This window comes from Paroedura picta, chromosome 2, assembly GCF_049243985.1.
Source record: "Paroedura picta isolate Pp20150507F chromosome 2, Ppicta_v3.0, whole genome shotgun sequence".
Lineage (NCBI taxonomy): Eukaryota > Metazoa > Chordata > Lepidosauria > Squamata > Gekkonidae > Paroedura > Paroedura picta.
Genome location: NC_135370.1, coordinates 79,492,473 through 79,516,889, shown reverse-complemented (window position 1 = coordinate 79,516,889; position 24,417 = coordinate 79,492,473). Strand labels below are relative to the sequence as shown.

Sequence of the window (24,417 nt, the reverse complement as noted above, 5' to 3'; positions counted from 1 at the left end):
TGAAAGCAGTTTTGTTAGAGCCAATACTGATTAATCCATTTTTTCTTGTGGCAAATATGAACTCTTCTGATAAGGGGCTACAACACATGAGAGATGATGTGATAGGCTGACAGTGCAATCCTGGGCAGAGCTGATTTCAGTGCTTTAAGACTGGGGTAATTGCTTAGTACTGCACTGTAGTTGTAGATAATAGTCCCCAAATGAAGTCAGGAATTGGTATTCTGAGACTCTGTTTTTACCCTTTGCCCTTTGAGATTAACTTTCCTCTATAGTATTGCTTTTGCTTCTGCTTCTCCAACTGAAGTCTTTAAACGGATGGTTGACGGTCCCAAGATGGTGGAAGTAGCCTTTGTGGTAAATGCCTTCCAGACAAATTGCCTTAACTGTTTTGTTATGCTTATTTGCCTTTCTCTGCCTTTCTCCGTTGTTTTTCTTATCTCTGTAGTTTACATTCATGATCTTTCAGATCACTTTCCCTTTGCTGTTTCATTCACTATTCTTGCCTCCACCTTGTCATTTGCATGTGATAGAAGATATTAAACCCAGATGAAAATGGAAAACTAATGACATGTTAAAGACCAAAAGATGAATTGTGGCCCTGGCATCAGCTTTCATGGGCTAGAACCGGCTTCATCACTTGAGGTGAGTATAACTCCAGCTATAGTGATTGCTCGCCATTTATCTAGTAGGAACTCAAAAGTTGAGCTGAACAATAAAAATAATGTAAAACTTGTTAATTATTTATTGTATTGCACAGTTAAAAACAGAATAAAAACATCTTTAAAACTATACCGAACTAACAGCACATAGAACCAAGGACCAAACGCGTTTCGACCCTTCCGGGTCTTCCTCAGTGGTCAAGATTATGATAATACACTCTATATAGAAATATACCTATATAGAACTCTCTATAATGTGTAGCTGAATGGTTCAGTGGGATCTGTAATGTGTAAATTTTATCCTTTTTGGAGACCAATTCCTATGTTATGTCCCTAAAGTCACCACTCTTCGCTATCATTAAGTTCTGTACTCAGAGTGTAATCTCATGTGCATCAGAAAAAGCTAGTAGACCATAATGAAGGGGTAGTGATAGCAAAATAAATAAATAGATAAATAAAAACCAGGCACTCAACATTCAAGGGACAATAATCATACTTACTGTAGTGGGAAAAGGGTTCATAATTCTATGTACAAGCCAATATTTCCCTGTGTACTTAGGTAATGTGTAACCTCCAACCTGTGTGCTGGTGACCCCATTTTGCATTGGATTTTTTTTTTAACCACCCTCCCTGCAGGCCAGCTCAGGGCAATTCATAACAGCTATATAACCAAGGATTAAAATACAATAAATTGAATAAAACAATGGACATTCGACCCACAAATCTGCTATTAGAAGGAATGTAATGGAGGGGTGCCTAAAGCAGAAGAGAATATTGGAAAGTCACTCCCACCAAATATCCTGGATAGCATAAAGTCTCAGGGCAATGTGCCCTTCTGGTTTCTAGATGGCTTTGTGTTGCAGTTGCTGTAAGGGCCACCAAATTTACTTTCAGATAAAATAATGATTGTGTTGGGATAAGAGCTCTTTTTATAGAGATGTTTTTAGTTTGGCTCTTTCTACTGTTCATGTGAGAATTCTGCCAGAGGGCCCTCCAGCCCGTGTTTCTGAATCTCTAGTGCTGCTCAGCGTGCTTTTAAGGAGTGCAGCAGTGGACAGGAGTGTAGGCCAGTGGCCCTGTTGCCTGGTGGACTTCACTCCAATAAAAACGCAACAGGAGAGATTCCATTCAAGCAGGGGGAAATTTTATCGCAGCAAAAGTGATCTCAGCAGAAACAACCAGAGATCCATCCAGGATGCTATGGCGTTAGCTTTTATAGTACATAGTAAATAACTTCTCAAACATGCACAAATTTCTTTCTGGTTTCATAACATCTATGAGTCTTATATTGGATGCATCACGCTACAACTATAACAAGGATCTTTGGCCACTGTGCAAGGTGGACCCGCCCACTGCTGCACAAATGCCTTATTCACATTACTTCTCTACCGCTTTATCACCTCCGTTCTGGTACACCTTATCTTGCACACTGGCTAAATGTAGTCATCTCAAGCTGTGCGTTGTTATTTAAGATGGTTATAGTCCTGTCTATCATCTAGCAGATGTTGTGGCCTTGAGCATGTCCTGTCCTATCCTGTCCTGTCCAACACAAAGCACAACACGTTAGTTTTTCGTCTTGAGCATATCAACTGGTTTATTCTGCCCTACATATTTGCTGAACTTAGCTTTCTTAAGCTGCATGCAACCACCTAAAATAATTAATATGAATCTAAGATGGCCCCACTCTGGCCTATCAGAAGGGAGGATGGTTCTGTGAGTGCTGCTGACAACTAGGATTTGATCTTTAGTTATTAATAGTTCTAGATGCCTAGACAAAAGTAAAGGTTAGTGGGTGGTAGAATGATTCTGTCCCAGTATGTGGGGAAGATGCCTATTGAAATGCACATCCAAACCCCATTTTTCCTCCTATTGGGGAAAATCTCTGGATATCAAAGGAATTTCCTATTAACAGAACAATATTCCTGCCTCACCTCTTGTTGCAGCCCCCTGACGTCCATGAATTGTTGCTTCTGTGGGATAGGGGACCCTGAGGTTTGTCAAGTGGGTTTGCTGGAGCAATAGCCAGCTTAGTCTGGACCCAGCCTATCGTTCTTTGTATGAATGATGTTTATTTGGCTTCCTAAAGGTCCTATTGTGAAGGAATTCATGGATTCCCTAGCGTTGAGTGAAATTAATAGTTTGAGAATGTAGCCTAGGTAAAACTGGTGATTGTGGGTGGAGCTTAATGCTGTGGGCATGGATCTCCTTGGTTGCTAGGTACCCATTATGATCTTGAGTGTCAGGGTTGTTCTTCAGTGGGACCATCTGGCAGACCTGAAGAGCTGCTGCTCTTCAGGCTCCTTGTTTCTACCATGGCTTCACTGGAATTTGGCCTTGTCAATGCCGCCAACCGATACCTGACTGCGGAACCTTTTCGTTTCCAGGTGACAGCCACAGGCTTGCAGCTGAAGCCCCGCCAAGTATGGATTCTGCAGTTTATGACGCCACAGGGAGCTGGGGCAGCTGCCCCAGGAGAAGGGGCTGGCCAGAAACTTCACCTGATCAGTTCCCTGAAGCGCTACTTGGCAGCTGATGCTAATGGCAAAATCACATGTGATCAGAGTAACCCAGGACCTCAGACCATCTTCCTCCTGCAACAATATCCAGATGGCAAGGTGTGGTCATGCACAACTGTCGTATCTTCAACTACATAGTCATAGCTGCAGCTCAGAAGGAGGGTGGATTCGGGTGGTGGTAAAATGTCCTTAGGTAGAACTTGATAGCTTTTCCACTTACAGACAGTGCTCTGTTTGGACCCTGGACAACTGGTTGGCATCTGCATGAAACAGATGGTGGATGAGATGGACCACTTGTCTGGCCCCACAGAGCACCTTTTATGTTCCTCCTATTCCTTGTTTCTTGTCTAATTATATTAATATTGTAAGTATATCTTCCTCTATTACTTTCCGTTCTACTGAGAGTGCTGTCAGAGAATTATTGTTGAAGAGGCAAGAATGTCTTTTTGGAGCCCCTTATGTTAGTGACGACTCTCCCAGCTTGAGGCTGTAGCGTGCAACTTAGAGTATGCAGCGTATCCCAGGATTAAGTATAGGTTCTTTCGGTCTTGCCACTTCCTTGTGTTCGACTTGAGAAGCCACTGTGATGGTCTGCAAAGCCTGACGTGGCCCCCGGTTGGCCAAGCAGACTAGTAGTCAATTACTGTGGATTAGTGGGACATGGGTAGCCCAAGCAATTCACCTGAGGGCCTAGGGCAATGCATGCCAGGGCATACCACAGGCTAATAATTTTCTTCTGGGGAAATGTAAGCCACTAGTGGGATGCAGAAGTAGTCCAGGTGGGACATAGTGTTTCCATAAAAGGAATTCATTCTCCCTCCTTAGAGTGATGTGCTGCCTCCAGTCAGCCCTACTTGCCACAGATTATCCATCTATGACCTTTTGGCATGGTAGTGATACTGACAGAATACCTGTAAACATACACCTATCTTTCTAGGGGAAAACATCCCTTTTCTTCCTCTCTTGGGAAATGAGGCTGACTCCACACCCCTCCTTCCTGTCAGGTGTCTCTGCAGAATGAGCAGTCTAAGCGCTACCTGGGTGGGGCAGAGGAAAATGTCACCTGCTTTGCTCAGGCTGCCACCGAAACTGAAAAATGGACCCTGCACCTGGCAGTGCACCCCAATGTCTCCATGTACAGCCCCAGCAGGAAGCGTTACGTGCGCTGTGATGAGAAAGCTGGGGCACTGCGCTGTGACCGGGACATGCCTTGGGGCGCTGAATCAGTCATCACTGTCTACTATGATTTCAAAGGTGGGTGGAGGAGTTTTCCCACTTCTCTTCCTTTGCATAGGATGTCAAGGGTAAGTTAAAGATCATGCTCATGCCATCAGAACTTGCTCTGAGGAGCGTGACTGAAAACTCAGAAATATGCAGCAGGTAGAGAGAACTTAACTAACGTCATAAGCAGCCCCTGGGCTAAACATACAGAACAGAAGTCTTTATTTAAAAAAACCAAATGATAAATATCAGAAAAATAAATAGAAAGGCCTCAGTGCAACTAAAACCAATCAGTGCTACATCGTGTTGATAACAATGTACCTGATGATTTTAAATGGGTTTGGCCTAACCTCTAATAGCAGCTTTACTGATCGGTTCTGGTCTGCCAAACTGGGATGCTCATAGTTTCCATTCATTGCTGCTCTTCCAAAATGGTTTGCTGCATCTTAAATATGCATTTTCCACTATTTGCTGCATGTAGTACACACAGCCATCATCAAGATTGTGCCTCAGTTGCAAAGAAGTCACATTTCCCTAGGCCTCAACCTGCGATATTTATCTCTACAGGAACAGGTAAGTAGATAGCAAATGCAAGACCATGTGTTTTGAGTGTTCTGTGTGTGTGTGTGTGTGCGAGAGAGATTGTGTAAGAGAAAAGGTTTCTTAATGAAATTTTGTTTCCGGGAAAGAGGCAAGATACTAGGAACACTTAGCTAGTTTCCAGCACTTAAAAAATGTCTGGATAAGTACAGTGAAGAATTATGTTATTACAACTGGAAAAAAATTGAGTGCTTTTCACATAATTGCTTAAATATACATGGGGCATGCTTTGACTGTACAGAAAGGCTTCCGTATTTAGCAGATAATCTGTTTTCTGAGATGGTTAACAAACCAGTCCTCTTCCTGTTGCTCTCTCCACACACCTCTCTTATTGAAAAACCATTTTTAGGAATCATGATGGTTCTTTGAGCATCATTGGCTAAAACCCAGACTTCCAGAGATGTGTGGCCAAGATTATTATGATGGATGTGTGCCGGGTGTGTGTGTATGTGTGTGTCCAGCAACTGCCCCTGTTATCACAAGGAAGTGAATCTCCCCCCACCTTCATGTACACAGTTGGACCCATAGGTGATATTTGTGTGAGTAGAACAGCACATTTGTTGGTGGGAGTGGGTAATTTTTGCCAATCCCTCCCCATCCTGGAGGGCTTCACCTGTTCTCCTGCATTGATTGTGAGGGTCCTGGACTCCCATGAACAGAACTTAAGATGGTTCAGCAGAACTGAGGAAGCAGGAAAGTCTTACACTGTTCCTTCTGCTCCTTGCAATATTTTGGATTCAGTTTTTTTGACCACCTTTACCACCTCAACATTCATGAAACATTTTGAAATAAAGAATGATGGATATCTACCCCCCCCCCCCAGCAGTGTCCTTCCAATTAAAGAACGTTTTCATTATTCTTAAAAAAAACGAAGCATAAAGAACTTTCATTTCTTTCTGGATCCACAGCTCTCATTTTTCCTTTTCTCCGCCCTTCCCGTTAAGAGGGGAAAAAAACAAGATTTTCTTTTGCAAGGCGTGCATTTCAAATATTTCTAATCTAAAACAATGCCTGAAATTTCCTCTTTGCGTTTGGCTTGGAAATCCCAAAATGAAGGAAAACATGACTGAAATGTTCAGCTTTGGGGGATTATTTCTGCTGCTTTCAATGGATGATAGACCCGGCATATGGACTTTGATTCTGGTGGGTGATAGACCTGACTTCTAGGTCAGGATGCCAGGTCTACATCTCATTAAAAGCTGCAAGTAGAGCTGGCCAGTACACCCAAACCTGAAACAATTTCCTAAAATAGATTTTCAAAATGGTAGCAATACTCCTGATATTTCAGGGAAATGGTAATCCTGCTGTTTCTGAACTAAGGAAATAAAGTTACAATTCTGTTTTTAAGCACACATCAGTGTGAGCGCATCTTATGTTACTCTCCTGACAGGCTCAGAGCTGCAACTCCTATGTTTACCATTGCTCTTGTTACCCACAAAAAGTATTGTAGGAGCCCTTAGTTCTGTTTGCCTTAAACTATGGGGCTAACTGAGTAAGAAAGGAAACTAGAAGTGGCAGGATGACATTCCAGAGACATGGAGAATCTTGTGTCAGGTAGAGGCTTTCTTTGCCTGTTACTTTTCTCTCAAGTTGACCTTTGGCTTTATTCTAATGATTCTTCCCTATGGGAATAATATCCCATCCAGAGCTCCTTGCATACTATAGTGAGCTCCCATAACCTTGCATTAAGATCTCAGTGCATAAACACCAAGGTAGAATTCAGATGAATGGAGGGTGGGTAACTTGATAGTGTGTATATGAAGCTAAATTATTAAAAAGTTTGAGCAAAACTGCCCTAGTTGCAAGTCTGTCTGGGCAGGTTTCAAACCATCAGTCCGTGTTTTTGATATGTAAATAAGTTAAGCTTGAGTCATTTGCATCTCCTCAATAGGTCTTCAGTCGGAGACAAACAATGGTGAAAGAAGGAAATTTTTCTGCCCCGTACCAGGTGAATTCAAATTCTGTTTACCCAGGAATCTCTGTGAATGGCACAGATTTTTATTTATTTAATGGCACTAAGTAGCCTGGGTAACTGATAGTATTCTTAATACAAATCATGTTCCTGTCAAAAAGATCCATGCATAAAACAGCAATATCCCAGATCTTTCAGCATACTAAAATAACCTACCAAACGCTACTTCTGTGGGGTGGAGTGCCCCGAAAAACAGCATGGTTGGGGGAGAGGGGAGGGTTGGGTTGGAGGCCTGTCACAGGAGAGGGAATTGGCAAAAATTGCCCCCCCCCCAATTGCGCATGATGATCTTTTGCACAGGGGTCCAATCCTGGATTAGAACAAAGCAGGATATGGAATGTCCACACATGTCTGTATTTTGGAACACATTCAAGTGAAGGCATCCATTTCCACCTTTTCTCTATAACGCAGATCACTATCATCTGGGCATGGAATTGGGGTCACTGTGGGTGGGCAGCTAGTTGTGAGTTTCCTGCATTCTGCAGGAGGTTGGAGTAGATGACCCTGGAGGTCCCTTCCATCTCTGTGATACTAAGACATGCATCTACATTCAGTGGTAATGGGAATGCACATCTCTACTTGTGTTGTTCCCAGTTGTATCTGAACTCAGAATGTCTAGCTCTTATGCCATGAATTTGCCCCAAATTAATAGCAGAGAAATAGGCTCTTACAGAAAGACTGACACAATGTTTAGAACCCAAGTAGTGCAAAACAAATATGACCATTTCAAAAGTAACAGACACCCATAGGAGTTTTTTGGCAAAATGAATACTAATACAATTTTATTCCATCATAAGCTTTTATTAGCCCACTTCTTTAGGCTCTGACTGAATTGCCAGTCTGTATACATTTTATGTAGATTTGAAAGAACAAACAGCGAGGACACAATCATGAAATACAGGGATGCATTCCCCACACATATGATTTTGATCTCCAGGAGAAAGCTGAAGACAGTTATGTATAGGACTATGTTTGACTAATTTAGTTTGAATTTAGTGGCAGTCCTAATTGAGATTGTAAAGTGACATGTTTTATAACTGAGGTTTTATTTGTATTGTACCTTGTGACTGTCACAAGGTAGAAAGGTGTTTCATAAAGGTTATAAATAAGGGTATAGCAAAATGTAATTATGTAAAATTGTGATCTAATCAGGATGAAACAGACTGGGTACACTAAATCAGTTAACATCCGTAAGTATCCAGATTTCAATAAATAATCATAGTTATAGTCTCCTTGGGGGAGGAAGGGAGGTATAAAATCTTGAAATAAAGCCTAATTCAACTGTTTCACATTGGAGTCTTCCTTTGAAACTCTTTTGTTGAAGAGCTGTGACTTTCTGGTCAGAACCTCACCAGCTCTTTCACTGGCTGAAAGGAGAAGGGGACATTTTTTACCACCAAAAAGGTTGTGCTTGGGGTTCTGAGAATCACATAGACAAAGGTGATCTGGGATAGGGAACAGGTGAGAAAGGGAATAGTGCAACAGCAAGCAGAAAAAGGGTTGGTTTTTATACCCTGCTTTTCACTACCAGAAGGAGTCTCAAAGCGGCTTACAATTGCCTTCCCTTCCTCTCCTCACAATAAACACTCCGTGAGGTAGGTGGGGCTGAGAGAGTTCTGATAGCAGTGCTCTGTGTGAACAGCTCTAACACACCAGCCTGGCTGAAAAAACAAAACCTAACCTTCTGGAATAATTTGGAAAAATAATATCCAGAGAACCTTAAGTAACACATTAGAACAAGAGACAGAAACTTACCACACCGTCTTAGAAGGATTCAAGAGATTGTAGGTGAGAGGAATATCATGGAAAAGAGCAAATGTGGGTACTGGAAAGTGTTTGGATATATGGCAGTTCAAGGGTATGTCTGCTGTAAAATAGCTCTGGAATGGTGATTGGGCATCATGCTGATTTGTCACCATTTACTTGGAAACTGTTTCTTGGGAGAAAGTGCCTGTTGTTCTCTCACATTGCCTCTCCTGCCTTTGTCTTTAGTGAAGAAGTATGGATTGAGAACTGGGGCTGGCAAAATGTTGGCTCCTGATGGCTCACTGGTGCCTGAAGTCACATCACAGACAATGTATTCCCTGGAGCTGAACAATGGCTTGCTGGCCCTGCGGGATGAAGAAGGAAAGTATTTGTCTGTTCGTGAGGGTATCATGAAAACAGCAAAGATGGACAAGCCTGGACGAGATGAACTCTTCAGCATGGAAGCCAGCCCTGCCCAGGTTTCAATGCGCTCCACTTCTACTAACAAATTCATCTGCTGCAGACCAGGTGAGATTGAAAAAAATCAACATTTTCTGTCTTATGTTTCTGAAGACCGAGTGTGTATCAGCTGAGCAGATGGAGTGGTCCAGGAACATGATATAGAATTTATAGCTGCATGATCTATAATGAAATGCACAACTTATTCAAATGCAGGTGTGCCATCAAAATGGGGGGGGGGTTATCTTATATACACATGCAAGTTTTAGTTATAACAAGTAGTAGTTTTGTGTGCATATAATGTTTTAAGGGGGTTGTCTACCTTTTGAATAAATATAGCATATGTCTCTTTCACTACTTTCAAGAAGTAAAACTATCCTCGGCCTGGTGAAGCACTCTCCCAGGTGAGATCAGGCCCTCCAGGATTTCCAACAGTTCTGGTGGGCCTGTAAGACAGCTGTTCCATCAGTTCCACGTGGAGGCCAGGAAATTACCATTGAGCAAGTGCTGGCCTCCCTGCCTAAGAACCCCACCCATCCACAAAAAATTGATCTGTCCAGTATGAACTAGCCCCCCCTCCAGGCAGCTTTTATATGTATTTATAATTATTTTTAATATATGGAATGTATATTATCTGTATGTTTGACCTTATTGTTAGCCACCCTGAGCCAATTGAGAAGGGTGGGCTATAAAAATAAAGATACTGTTGTTGTTGCTGTTGTTGTATCATAGTTGGTAAAGTTTTTTTTTAAGGCAGAAAGCCCTTTAAAAAGCAACCGTCAAGCAGACGGTTAATGCCCACATTAACCTAGTAGTATGGTTAAGGTAGGAAATTAAGGAGGCCATTTCATTCATTCATCCATCCATCCATCCATCATACTTATATACCGCCCTGCCCGGAGGCTCAGGGCGGTTTACATCATAACAAGGAACAATACATAAAACAGTGTATAAAAACATGTAATAACCTTATACTAATAACTAATAATTGTAACCAGATAACAATACAGCACAGTATAACAGTATAACAATATGGCAGTACAAACAGGTCCAGGGCTTATTGATGGAATTCTGAGGGGGGGCAGGGGTGGAGCAGGGGCCCTTGGTCGCTGTTGATTACTTCTGGTCTCAGCCAAATGCCTGGTGGAAGAGCTCCTTTTTGCAGGCCCTGCGGAACTGTTTAAGCTCCGTCAGGGCCCTGATCTCATCTGGGAGCTCATTCGACCAGGTAGGGGCCAGAACAGAGAATGCTCTGGCCCTGGTCAAGACCAGACGGACTTCTTTAGGGCCAGGGTTCCTTAGCTGGATGGTGGCGGTAGAGCGCAGAGCTCTTTTGGGGGCATAGGCAGGGAGGCGATCCCTCAGGTACACTGGGCCCTGACCGCGTATGGCCTTAAAGGTAATTACCAGAACCTTTAGTCTGATCCGGAATTCAACTGGTAACCATTGCAGCTGGTGGAGTCAGGGCGGCCACCCATCAGGAGGAAGAGCTGGGTGTCATCTGCATATTGATGGCAACCCAGCCCAAACTTCCATACCAGTTGTGCGAGTGGGCGCATGAAGATGTTGAATAGGATAGGAGAGAGGACCGCTCCCTGTGGGACTCCACAAGTAAGTTGCCAGCGGTCTGATGTTTTCTCCCCTATTGCAACCCTCTGTCCACGATCCTGGAGGAAGGAGATCAGCCATTGAAGGGCTGTCCCTTGTATTCCAGCATCGATGAGGCGGCGAGCTAGAAGCTCATGATTGACTGTGTCGAACGCAGCTGAGAGGTCTAATAATATCAGTAGTGCCGACCCGCCTCGGTCCAACTGGCGACGGAAGTCGTCCGTCAGGGCGACTAGCGCTGTCTCTACCCCATGGCCAGGCCGGAAACCTGACTGGGATGGGTCTAGGACCGAAGCTTCTTCCAAGTATTCCATCAGTTGGTTTGCGACTGCCCTTTCTATCATCTTGCCCAGAAACGCTAAGTGCGAGACGGGCCTGTAGTTGTTAGGCTCTTGTGGATTTAGAGATGTTTTTTTCAACAGTGGACGTACCAAAGCCTCTTTCAAACCCTCCGAGAATTCTCCTGTTGTGAGAGATAGGTTGATTATCTCCTGGAGGGGGCCCTTTATCCTTATGCCAGCTGTTTTTTTACTCTTCCTAGAGACAGAGACACTTCCTAGTGACAGAGGCAAGACCCAATAGAGGTAGAAGGGCTTCCCACTTCAGCACTACCTCGTGGGGCAGGGACTTTGATAAGGACTCTCATGTCTCTTCCAGAGCCATGGCCTGCCCCTTCAGGGACTCTGTTCCCTGCAGTATTCAACAAGGCAACAAGACACCCCCCCCCCAATTAGATCTAAGCCTAATCATCCTATTATAGCAAAGTTTTACTCATTTCTACTAGGAGCAGCTGAGAGATTTAGAATGCCCTTAGTGGATGAGCTAATTTGTGTTCATCTTCAGTCTTGCCAATGGATTCTGATGGTTTCCCTAAGGACCCTAGTGACAGAAAGATAGAACAATGCACTGAGGAAAAGTTTTGATGCATCTTCCACATCGCTCAGAGCCTCCTCAGCCAGATCACTGTTCTCCGGAGCAGATTACTCCTGGGCTTCAGACCTTTCTTCAGCTGAATGCAATGCTCCTCAGGAACTGAAAGATGAGCTCAAAAAGATTGCCCTGCCAGCTGCTTTTTCACCAAAGGCATCCTTAGAGGCCATTCAGTTAGATCTATGGCAGTGAATGTAGCAGCTTGGAAGAGCACTTGGCTCAGAAGCTGGGAGGTAGATCCTGCAGCAGATTAAGGTGGCCAGCATCCTCTTTAAAAGGGGGCAATTGTTTGGTGAAGAAATGGACAAATACTTAATTGAAGATAAGGACAGAAAGAAGGCCTTACCCTCCAAGAAGAAAGAATTTAAGAACAAGAAACCTTCTTTTTGGGATTCCAGAAGATCCTCCTCTTTTTGTCCCTCTAAAACTCCCAGAGGTAGATGGCATCCAAAGTGTCAAGAAATAATTATTCATTTCCCAAAGGTGCAGCACAAGGAGTCAAGAGCTCCAAAAAGCCGCCTTCTGCAAAAATTGAAGGTAGTCTAAGATCTGCAGATTCTTGGAGGCACACTGTGGGAGATAGCTGGGTATTCAAAACAGTTTCTTCAGACTACTCTATAGAACTTTCATGTCTTCTTCCCAAGAGGTTCACTCAGGTTCCCAGATGCCCATGTCCTCAGAAGCCTCTTCTCCTCTCTAGAGTGATTCAACACCTTTTGGACATAGAGACAATGAAGTTCCAAAGGATCAGAAATTTGCAGGACTCTATTCCATTCTGTTCTTTGTTCCAAAGATGAATGACGATACCAGAGCAATTCTGGACCTCAAGTGGACAAGGAAGAGAAAGTTCAAAATGGAGACCATGAGATCTATTCTGGCATCCATCAGAAGGGAGGAGTTTCTGTCTTCCATCGATCTATCTAAGGCCTATCTTCATAGCCTGATAAACAATTCCTAATACGGGACACTTTCATTTGGTCTAGAATCTGTCCCAGTGGTTTTCATCAAAGTCCTAGTAGCTTTGATAGGCCATCTGATGACCCCAGGCATCGCAATTAATCCATAATTAGGTGATATTTTATTTATTTATTTACTAGAGTTAAAGCTCGTTGTATTTTGTAATACAATGGGCACTAGCATGCCGGCTGCTGCCCCATTGGTGTTCTCAGAAAGGAATACATCCCCCTAAGGCCCAAGTAGGGGAAGTATTAGCTTTTTCTGTAGGAGGGACTAGATAAAGGTCTTAGTACCAGCATGCTTAGGAGACAAGTTGCAGCTCTGTCAGCAGTAAGAGGCACTAAGAATGGAGGTTCCTTAGCTTAGCATTTGCACATTAAGAAATTTCTCAGGGGGACTTCTTTAATTAACCCACCGCCGGTGCATAAATTTCCAACCCAGAGTCTAAATGTTGTTCTCAGGGCTCTGGTTAGAAACTCCTTTGAGCCAATGGCTACCTGCCCCTTGAGAGAATTCACCTTCAAGACTTTTTTTCTGGTTGGGATTACTTCTGCTAGAAGAGTCTCTGAACTTAGCGCCCTTTCTGTTGATAAAGAGCTCTGTGTGTTCCATCAGGATAGAGTAGTCCTTTGGCCTGACCCTGCCTTTGTCCTGAGGGTAAATTCAGGCTTCCAAGAAAGGGAACTGCATAGCTTGGATGTTAGAAGGGCCTTGAATTTCTACATGGACTGAACGAAAGCCCTCCACAAGTCAGATTCCATGTTTATTTAATTTATAGTAGGCTAGTTTAGGAAAGAGGATTTCATTGTCAACCGTTAGCAGGTGGATTTTGCATTTTCCTCATATAAATCTGCAGGCCTGGAGGCACCTGAAGGTTCTTTGTAGCGTATAGGCCTTTTCCGTCATTGGAGGTTATTTGTAAAGCAGCAACCTGGAGGTCTGTGCACTCCTTCACTAAGCATTACAGAATTTATAGACAGGCCTTGGGGAAGGCCACCTTCAGTAGACGGCCATATTGGAGTAGGAGTCAGAGAAGTTCCCACCCAAGGTAGTACTGCTTTGAGGGTCCCAAGACTATAGGCTGTCTCAGACCAGACCACTGAAGAATGGAAGATTTGTTCTTTACCATGAAGCTTCTTTCTCAGTGGTCTAGGGATGGGGCAGTGTAATTATTTCCCAGCCAAGGATGGTTCCTAGTCTCGAGATGGATTTTTTTGTAAATGTAAAGTTAGGGTAGTAAATTGGGTTACCTCAGGGTGGAGTTGGTACTCCCTGGAGCTTCCTTTTTCTTTCATCCAGGCTGTGATGGAGAGGGAAAGAGTATTGTCCTGTTCTTCTCTTTGGTTGTTTAAAAATTTGGTTTGATTATGGGGAGAGGAATTTTTTTCGTCATTGGCACTGCTGAGACTGGACTGGGATCCAAGAGAAGAGCACCTCCCCCTACAGGAATCGTAAAAGTTGTGTCCCTGCCTGCCAGAGGAGCAGCTTCAATCCCAACAATGCAGACTGCCCCACCCCTAGGCCACCAAGAAAGAAGCTTCACAGTAGGTGAACAAATCTTCCATTTCTATGCTGTTCCCTGTATGGTTGTTATGTCTTGATGAACACTAAGTAACTTTGGCTGGCAAGGGGCAAGAGTAATGACATATGGGACTGTTTTAAGCTGGAGTTGCTTTTTTTTTTTTTTTTTTGCTTTTTTAATGTTTTGTTTCATTAACCTTCTAGGTGCTGATCTGTATGCTAATGCCATGGCTGTAGGGAACACAGAAATCTTCCAAGTGCTGTTTGATGATGATACAAAGAGAGTCTGCTTCCGTGCCTACAGTGGCGCATATATGGCCTTGGTGAGTCAGTCTGCATACTGAGAGGAATGACATAGACCAGGCAAGACCGACCAGTTTGTCTCCTGACTATACACCTAAGGACAGAGGGGGAGAAATCACCAAAATGTCCTCTTTTTCTTCCTGGCCAAGCATGGAACTAATTGCTTTGCCATGTCTTGTGTGTCCAGAGAATAATGGTTTCATGTGAATGTTGATGGATGATCTTTAGTGGGTAAGTGATCCTTATTGAGTAGGCTTCCCAAGCTGTTCCTATAAGAAATTGTTGTGGAGTCATAGGGGGCTCTTTTCCAAAAATCAAAAGCTCAGCGACAACTTTAAAGACTAACAGAAAAGGGGAGGTGTTACAAAGAGAGGCCAGTTTGAAGCACTGCCCATTCAAAGAGAATTTCATCCATTCTGGGTAGGTGAGGACCACTCCTGCCTGACTGTAGAAAATAGTGGAAGATGTAATAAAAGGCAGCACAGCATGAATAGAATATGCTTGAATAAATTTTGTTAGTTAAAAAAAAACTTTTTTAGAAATTATATTTTAATTTGAAGTTCCAAAAAGAGGCTCCTGAAATAAAGCAACAGAATCTGTTTTACAAAGTTATCTTTGTGAGATTCTTTGCAAAATATATTTTTCAGTCTTCTACCATTATGTAGCCTAAAGGTTTTATTGATAAAGTTAAGGATATTTGCCCCAAGAGTATAAAAGCTGGCATATTCAATCTGCCTAATAAGTGGGGCTGTCAAAGGACCTCAAGGCTAAGACTTGTTTAAGGCTGGGCAAGACAAACGGACAAAAGGGCTATAGTGAGAGTCCTTGCACCTGAGGATTTCACTGCCAGCAGTCCAGTTAACTATAGACAGGAAGAGACCAAGCCTCTATTCCTTCGGAGTCTGAGAACAAGAAAGTAAATTCTGTAAGGTAGAACACCCACAAGGTAAATTCCAGAAAAGTTACTTTGATTGCTCAATAAAATCAGAGTCCAGTAGCACCTTTAAGACCAACAAAGATTTATTCAAGGCATGAGCTTTCGAGTCCAAGCACTCTTCCTCAGACTATGAACTGACCATCATGACAGTGGGAATATATAAGCAAAAGTTAATCCTGTTACATTAGTAAACTGTGTCACAGCATCCAAACACAGCCACATAACTCCCTGCCAAACCAGCCAATCACACCCCTCGAACCCATTTGTCGTTCACAAAGACATATCAGAAATAAAACTGTCAAAGCAAGTGGTCCACGGATCACACCCTACTATTTACTGCTGGCCCCATCTGTCTCCATACCAGTGTGAAACTTTCTTACAAGTAGAAGCTAAACTGGCAGCTATCTTGTCCTGGGACCAGAAAGTAGAATTCAAAATTATATTACATATTACTATTTAATCCCAATTAAAATAAATTTTGAGGAATGTGGATACATAAGTTACATAAGGTTAGCATGCATAATAAGATAAAAAACCTTTGTCGTTGAGTCCAAGGTATGTCAAAGTATTCAGTGTTGTAATAACTTGCATTTCTGCAATCTCCCTTTCTAGTCTGTTCTTGAAGTTTCTTTGTAATAAAACACCTACTTTTAGGTCCCTTATAGAATGTCCTGGAAGGTTGAAGTGTTCCCCTACAGGTTTTTCAGTCTTGTGGCTTTTGATGTCAGACTTGTGTCCATTAATTCTTTGGCGGAGGGTTTGAACTGTTTGCCCTATGTCCCTCTGTTCTCTAGGCCTTTGTCTGAACCATTAGAATAATCCAGAGGGGTCCTATGTTTCTATGTTGGATGGAAGCCCCCTGTGTTTTCTCAGGGTTATAGTGCCTATTTTAACTAATCAGAACTTAAAGTAATGGCAAGCTGTTTAGTATAAACATCTGTAGACTGTGAGAGGAGCACGTAAGGAGTAAGAACTGGCGACTGCATGGGTAACATGCAGGAGGCAAAGGAAGCCGGCATGCCTAGTTGCCTCCTGCTCCCTTAATAGCTTGGCTAGCACCCATCCTTCTTATTCCTATGGAATAAACATGTCTCTCTATATAAAATAGGTGAATTTATCAGCAATAAACAAGTAAAGCATTCTTTCCTACATAGCCTATCCAGAACAGTGAACGACTAAAGACTGTTCAGAAAGCCTTTTTTTTAATTTCATGGTTTCATAGATAAGTTTTTGTAATACTGGTAAAGCTGCTCAACTCAAAATAACTAATGTAAATGAGAGAGAGACCTGATGGTATTCATCTACTGTATACTGTTTGGTGAAATACAAGAACAAAGTGAGGCCTTACACCCACTGTTTTCCTCTTTGCAGGGTCCCAATGACTGTATTATCAGCAACAAACAAAAAGATAGGAATGTCTGGTTTGAACTCCAATATCAGGATCAGAAGGTGTTGCTGCGTATAAGTGATAAATACGTGTCCATGCGGCCCAATGGACAGCTTCTGGCAATGCCCAAAGCTGCAGGTACAAAGTGGGAGAGAGTTCTCTTATACACACAGGGCATACATGGACAAGTAAACCATGAAAAGCTACCAATAGCTGTCATAGACACTTACACTCATTACACCACCCAGCGCCAATCAAAATACTATAGGGTAGCGTTCCCCAACCTTTTTAAGGTTTAGGACCGCCTCTGGGGGTGGTGAAGAGCAGGCGGCCCGGGCGGCGCACATGCACGTTAGCGCCCACTGGTGGTGAAAACGTGCATACATGGCAGCTCCGCGCATGCGCATTTTCACCACCAGAGGCGCTAACGCACATGCGTGGGAGCTCCGCGCATGTGCGTTTGTGCTCGCCGGCATCTTTCCCCCAGCTCTCACAGCAGAAAACTAGCTGGGCCGCGAGTGAAGCGGCTGGTTTGGCAGCCGCTTCTCTCATGGCCTGGTGAGCTTCTCTTTGCGGGGGGGGGGGGGAGAGGCAGGCGTGGCGGCCCATGACCGAGGCCTTCGCAGCCCGCTAGTGGGCTGCGGACCACAGGTTGACTACCAGTGCTATAGGGAAACAAATCCCATAACCCACCTTCCTTAATAGATCCTATGGTGACCTGGGCTCCTGGAATTTTGTACCCTTAATTCTCCTTCTCTAAAGAGTAGAGAGAGTAGAGGGGAAATGGCACACTGCCCCATATGAAGGTGGTTTTAGATAGTTTAGAGTAGCGGTCCCCAACCTTTCTCAGGTCAGGGACCACCTCCGGAGTGAGGGAAGAGCTGACAGCCCGGGTGCTGCAAAAACGCGCACACGCAATTGCCACACATGCGTGTTTTTGCCACCAGGTGGCGCTAATGCGCATGCGCGGCAACTGCATGTGCGCGTTTTCGCCACTAGGGGGCGCTAACACGAATGCGCGGCAACAGAGCGCATGCGCGTTTGCGTCACCGCCATGCTGGCAGCTGTGCCTGCCTCTTCCCTTCCTTCTTGCTGCCGGCGGGGGAAGGCAGGCGTGGCTGCCGGTGGCCCGGTACCATGGCCTTTGCAGCCCGCCACCGGGCCACGGACCGGGGGTTGATGACCCCTGATTTAGAGGACATGGAATTGGCTTACAAGGCATTTTCTCTCCGGTTTGTTGACTGTAAAATTAAAGGAGGAAAGTGGTCCTAGGTTGCAATAACTAAATGGTTGAAAGGTCATGCCCAGTACATTTTTTTAAATTCAGTGATGTGAGGAGATGGCCAGTAGCACAATCCAAAGACAAGGACATCTAAGTTTCCTTAAGAGGGAGGTGATTTCTACCTTAATTTCCCGTTCCCACCTTGCCCCTAGTGTTCTTTCTGAATGTTTGATGGATCACAGTTACAACAGTTTTGAAGGCTATGAGAAGGGAAATAGGGCAGAAATTGCTATGGCGTCTTAATGAAATGTAAATGCACATCATGAGCCTTTAGACTGAGTGCTAGATCAGAGATCCAAGTGTTGGGGTTTTTTTATTTGCAACCGCTAACTGGCCAGCTGCAGAATCTCCATTGTAGGAAGAAATAAATTTTTGAAATTTCTTGAACGCACACCCTCCTTAAGCACCTTCACTGTTGTCACATTTATACATTCATCAGTTAAATTAAGGAGGAAATTTGTTGAAGTAAATGTCAAGGGAATTTTAAACTAAAAGTTATTATATATATTGAATTTTTATGGATAGGACTTTTGGTTTATGTACTTACTAGCAAAAAAGCCCATTGTATCTAAAATACAGTGTGGGCTCTAGGCTTCCCCCCACCCCACCCCCCACCCCGGGCAGGCCAGCTGACGCCTGGGTGGTCCTTTTTGAGGTGGGGAGCACTGGCAGGGACTCCCTTCATCCTCCCCCTTCCCGCCCCAGGCAGGCCCACCGAGGCTTGGAGAAGCCTGGATGGTCTTTTTCGGGGTGGTGGGGGAAAGCACTGGGGGGTCTCTGCTCCTCCCCCTGCTGCCCCGAAAAGGCCTGCTGAAGCTTCTGCAAGCCTCAGCAAGCCTGCCTGGGGCAATGGGGGGGGGGGGAGGCGCTGGCAGGGACTCTGCTCCTCCTGCTGCCCTGGGCACCCTGTCAATACCTGGCTGGAGCTGCTCAGGGCAGCAGAAGCGCTGACGGAGATTGGATTGCCTTCTGCCCTGCGGCAGTGCCACTAAGGCCTTAGTGAGGCCATGGCTGGGGCTGCTCAAGGTGGGGGCAAGCAGTGGCAGGGGATCCCTTCCCCCTATGGGCCCGCAATCCCAGTCATTCCGCCCTCCCACCCAGCTCCCACTCACCGGGCTGGTACGTCTTCCATATGGAAGAATTTAGAGGGGGATGAGGCCTGGGGTGGGACATCCCTACTGATTGGCTGTTTGTTGGATGGCCAATCAGGGATGGAACAGCCAGGACAGCCTTCCTGATTGGTAGGCGATGAGTCTTAACTCCTCCCAGCACCTTCTTACCATTTTATTTATATGTTCAGATTCAGATTGTATGTACTTATTACCTTGTATGTTTTTTCTGATGTTCATAGTTGTGATTATTGTTCTCTTTTGTTTCTTTCATTTTATAGTGATGTTAAGATTTACAGCTACATCGAATAAATAAACAATAGTAAACAAAGGAATTAACAATAACACATTCATGTTTAATTGAACTGTGCAGAATAAAGGAGACTTCCTAATGCTCTATCCCTTCCTAGATATAGCCCTGGCCACTGGCAGCCAGTTGACAGCATGGGGTTAAAATTGCTGATTGGAGGAAGTAGTCAGATGAATTTCACAGTTCTGGGGTGACAATCAGGCATTTTCTAGTTCCTGTTACTATTTGTAGCTTGGGATATCAAATGTAGTTGATCAAAACTAGCATCTCTGAACTGCATAGGAATCTAGAGGAGGCTATGATAAAAACTGGAATAATAGGGACCTCATGGTTAACCACATTCAGATACTCATGACAGGATGATTACAGGCCTTTGCCAAATGCCAACTTCCAGCATTAAAACTGCCTTTTTCTCTTAGATAAATGCTTCTGTCTTGCAAGCAAAAGGGAGGGTGATGGAGCCATTTCCATGTTTGCTCTACTCCTTGTGGCACATGATCATTATCAAGGGTTTCTTTTGCACCTGCAGGTAAGAGTGAAGAATTCCTGATGGTGATAGTGAACCGGCCACTACTGGTGCTACACACCGATGCTGGATATGTGGGCCTGTGTTCTGGCATGAAGCGCCTTGAAGCAAACTGTGTCAGTTATGTGGCCAGCAGCCTGTCACTCACAGAGGAAGGCTACTACAACTTCCAAGTTGGTTCGTATGCTGTGGGGGTAGGAGGAGGGATTCTAGACTGACCCAAGTCCCTTGACAAAAGCAGGGAGAGAGGGTTCCCAGACTACCTGCGTGGAGTGAGAGATGCTATTCTCACAAACTGTATGCCATCCTATGGCAGAGGATAATTAGAATAGTCAGATAGGAACCAAGTACCTGCTCACCAACATTTTTCTTTTCACATTTAGATAATTTTCAGATTGAGAGGGCTGATGAACCTCTAGCCCAAAATGCCTGAAACAAGAGAAGGGCATCACCCAGTATGCTGTTCTCCATCAGTGGAGGAGAGTATCCCTGTGAGAGCCAACACCTCCCACTTGCTCAGCAAGCAAGGCTATACAATTTTTTTTTTTTGCAGTCTTCTGATTCTGCCTGGAGGTGGTTCCCCAATCCATGTTCCACCTGATTAATGTCAAGGACCTCTTCAGAGCTCTCACGTCTTTCAGGTCACTTCACCAGCAACTGCCACTTTTCACCGTCTGCATTTACACAGAGCACATGAGGCTTAAGCATGGTCCTTTAGGGCTAGTGCTGCCCATTCTGTTTTGAAGACCATCAAACAGAATGAAGTCCAGAAATGCAGAGAAACACATCAGGATTCTCCAAGCTATCAACCACCTTCTGGACATTTGAACAATAGAGCTAGAGACTCAAAATGCAAAAGCTTCTCAGATGCCTACTTCATAGGGAAGAACCAGTGTTCATTCTATGGTGTGTGTGAGTGGCAACTAAATAACACAGGAAACTCTACTCAGTAGCAATCTGGAGTTATGCAGAGTCTTGCACTGCCTATTGCCCATGTTAACATTACAGCAGTTATATTCTGCTCAGGATGTGAACTGCTCTGCTCAGTAGGGGAAAGAGGAATTAGAGGGAGCATTGTGACCACTGCTGCTTATATGTTATATGTGACACCAGTGAATAAGCCCGCTGCAGGCTTAATGCAGCGGGTGCTACCGGGGCTGGGGAGGCGCGCTGGGGCTGGGGCGGCGTGGCGCGGTCCAGCGGCGCGGCCTACCTTGTAGTGAGGGAGCTTGGGTGTGGGCGGCTGGGTCGGCGGCAAGGCGTTCGGGGTCAGCGGTGGAGGGTGGGAGGGCAGGCGGGCCGCACGGCCGCGGGGCAGGGGCCGGTGCTGCAGCCGCGGCAGCGGGCGGCGGCCATGCGGCGGGCGGTGTGGTGGTGCGCTCCCAAGGGTGTGGGGGAGGGCCAGATGTGGCGGAGGCCGCAGCCGGGCCACAGCAGCTTGAGGTGGCAGGGCACGTGGCGAGGCAGCAGCCGTCTGGGCCGCATCAGAGCGAGGAAATGGCGGCGGGTGGCGGCAGGTAGGCAAGTTGGAAGGGGGGGGGTTCAGGAGGCGCTTTGCGCCCAAGTGGCCATAAACATTTTGCTGGACAGTGAAAGGAAGTCAACTAATACATAGACTGTATTTAGCAGATAATGTCACTGGAAATTCATTCTCCTTCAGAGGTGGTGTTGGTAACCCACTATTGTCTTTCGGTGTCCACATCAAATGTTTCTTTAAAAGAACTTCTCTCATCAATTCACCTCAGAATTCAATGCGTTTCCACAGGAGACTTTTGCAAAATAACCTCTGTGTAAAACAAAGATCTTTGAACCATCCAAATACATCTCCTTCAAAGATCTTACTTCAGAAAGTTGAGTGTGTACATTTTGGAACTAAACTGTTTTTCCCCCAATAAGAGGAGTCCTGTAAGGCAAATTGCTCCTCCTACAAAAATTGACAGCTTGTCCTTCTGTCATTTTACCTGTGACTCATGAGAAGCAGCACCACAAATTCCTTAAAGTTTTATATCAGACTGAAGCCTTCTATGCCTCTGGATGCCCTCTTTGTCTCAATCTTTAAAGATAAGAAAGTTTCAAAAGCCAATGTAAAGTTTCTAGTTTCCTTGTGTAGGAATCTTGGAATTTCTTTGTTCCAGTGTGAGTAACTATCCATTCTTGGAGGACTGCAGCAGCATCTACCCAAAACAGGTTCCCTTAACATGTGGTAGGCTCCTCAGATCACTGTATTTTTTCTTCCTTTTCAGCTCCTTGTATATAGGTAAGAACTACACTATTAATGTTAGTTTTAAGTATCCTGGATTGGGGAACCGCCTTCGTTTAGAACCAGTAGACTGTTAAAAAAATTGCATGGCCCTTCCTGTATATATAATCATCTAATAATTGGTCAGAAGAAAGCCTAACAATTGGCTCAATGTTTTATTCTCTTGCCACTGTCTCCAAACCACTTAGCCTAGCTAGGGATGAACAAATGTTCTTTTACCTGCTGTCCCTTTAGATCAGCCCTTGTGAATTTCCCCTCCTAAATGGGACACAATAATAATTGCCATTTGTAGCATCTTAGTGATAACAGAAGTAAGTGATTGTTTGGAAAATGTATACCTCTCTATATAATACCTATCACATTTCTCCCTCCAATATTTCACCTGTAGGCAGTAACTACTGGGCTCTGGATAAAGATGGGCAAGTTATGGTAACCAGTGACCAACCAAGCAATTTTATCATCCAGTTTGCATCTTCCACTTGTGTTATCATCAAAGGATCTAATAACAAGTTTTTTGTGGCTGATCTAGGAGGCCGATTATGGGCTGGGGCTTCGGATGTAGCTGGAGCAACACTGTTCCATTACTAAGCACTTCTCATACTGATGGTTCCATCAATAAACTCCTGTGTGGCGTACCCTTTGCGTAGTTTCTGATCACTGGACACAAACTTTAGAATCATAGAATCATAGAGTTGGAAGGGAACTCATGGGTCATCTAGTCCAACCCCCTGCACTATGCAGGACACTCACATCCCTATTACTCATCCACTGTAACCTGCCACCCCCTTGAGCCTTCACAGAATCAGCCTCTCCATCAGATAGCCTCTCCATCAGATATCTAGCCTCTGTTTTAAAATCCCCAAAGATGGAGAACCCACCACCTCCCGAGGAAGCCTGTTCCACTGAGAAACCACTCTGTCAGGAACTTCTTCCTGATCTTTAGACAGAATTTCTTTTGAATTAATTTCATCCCTCTGGTTCTTGATCCATCCTTCTGGGGCAAGGGAGAACAACTCTGCTCCATCCTCCATATGGCAGCCTTTTAAATACTTGAAGATGGTTATCAAATCCCCTCTCAGTCACCTCCTCTCCAGGCTAAACAGACCAAGCTCTTCCAACCTTTCTTCATAAGTCTTGGTCTCCAAACCCCTCACCATCTTTGTTGCCCTCCTCTGGACATGCTCCCATTTGTCTATATCCTTCTTCAACTGGGGTGCCCAAAACTGAACACAGTACTCCAAGTGAAGCCGAACCAGAGCAAAGTAAAGCAGTACCGTCACCTCCTGTGATCTGGACACAATACTCTGTTTGATACAGCCCAAAATCCCATTTGCCTTTTTAGCCAACAAGTCACACTGTTGACATGTTCAATGTATGGTCTACTAAAACTCCTAGATCCTTTTCGCACACACTACTGCCAAGGCAAGTCTCCCCCATTCTATACTGGTGTATTTGGTTTTCCCTACCTAAATGCAGAGCTTTACATTTGTCCCTATTGAACTTCATTTTATTCAGTTTAGCCCACTTCTCGAGCCTATCAAGATCATCCTGTATTCTGATTCGGTCTTTGGTTGTGTTTGCTATCCCTCCCAGTTTAGTATCGTCTGCAAATTTAATAAGTATTCCCTCTAAACCCTCATCCAAATCATTTATAAATATGTTGAACAACGCAGGCCCCAGGACAGATCCCTGGGGAACTCCACTTGTCACTTCTCCAAGACGATGCTGAACCGTTAACAAATACCTGTTGGTACGGTCTGTCAACCAGTTATCGATCCACCTGATAGAATTAGGATCTATACCACATTTTACCAACTTTGATCCCTATAATTGCACTTTGTTGGAAATAATGCAAAACTAAAAAGGGAAACCAAAACCCAACCTAACCAGAAAAGTTAGGAACCCAAAGGTTGAGCTGCAAAAATAATGTTAGAAATTTTTCACATGTCTGACACACGTGGGAGTGCACCAGTGATTGAGAGCTGGGCAAAAGCAGAGTGGTGGACTCTGGAATTGCATATTTTAGAGGGTAGGCTCCAAATCAGATACGTTTACATCAGAAATACAATTTGGAGCAGCACATAACAGATTTTTCTTTGCTACCCAGCAAGCCT

At 44.4% G+C, this 24,417-nt stretch overlaps 1 protein-coding gene across 2 annotated transcripts; it reads left to right on the top strand.

Annotated features, from left to right (window-relative positions):
* The first annotated feature begins 2,892 nt into the window (after window positions 1–2,892).
* Window positions 2,893–22,947, top strand: LOC143829767 (fascin-like). Of its 2 annotated transcripts, XM_077321144.1 has the most exons (8): window positions 2,893–3,274; window positions 4,180–4,429; window positions 6,888–6,944; window positions 8,961–9,242; window positions 14,394–14,512; window positions 16,801–16,954; window positions 20,047–20,220; window positions 22,692–22,947. In XM_077321144.1, the coding sequence occupies exons 1-8, from the start codon at window positions 2,972–2,974 to the stop codon at window positions 22,889–22,891; spliced, it is 1,539 nt and encodes a 512-aa protein (XP_077177259.1). In that variant the 5' UTR covers window positions 2,893–2,971; the 3' UTR covers window positions 22,892–22,947. The 2 variants fall into 2 exon arrangements, with proteins under 2 accessions (XP_077177259.1, XP_077177260.1); XM_077321145.1 differs by lacking the exon at window positions 6,888–6,944 and having other exon boundaries at window positions 2,894–3,274; window positions 22,692–22,946.
* Window positions 22,948–24,417: the final 1,470 nt, after the last annotated feature.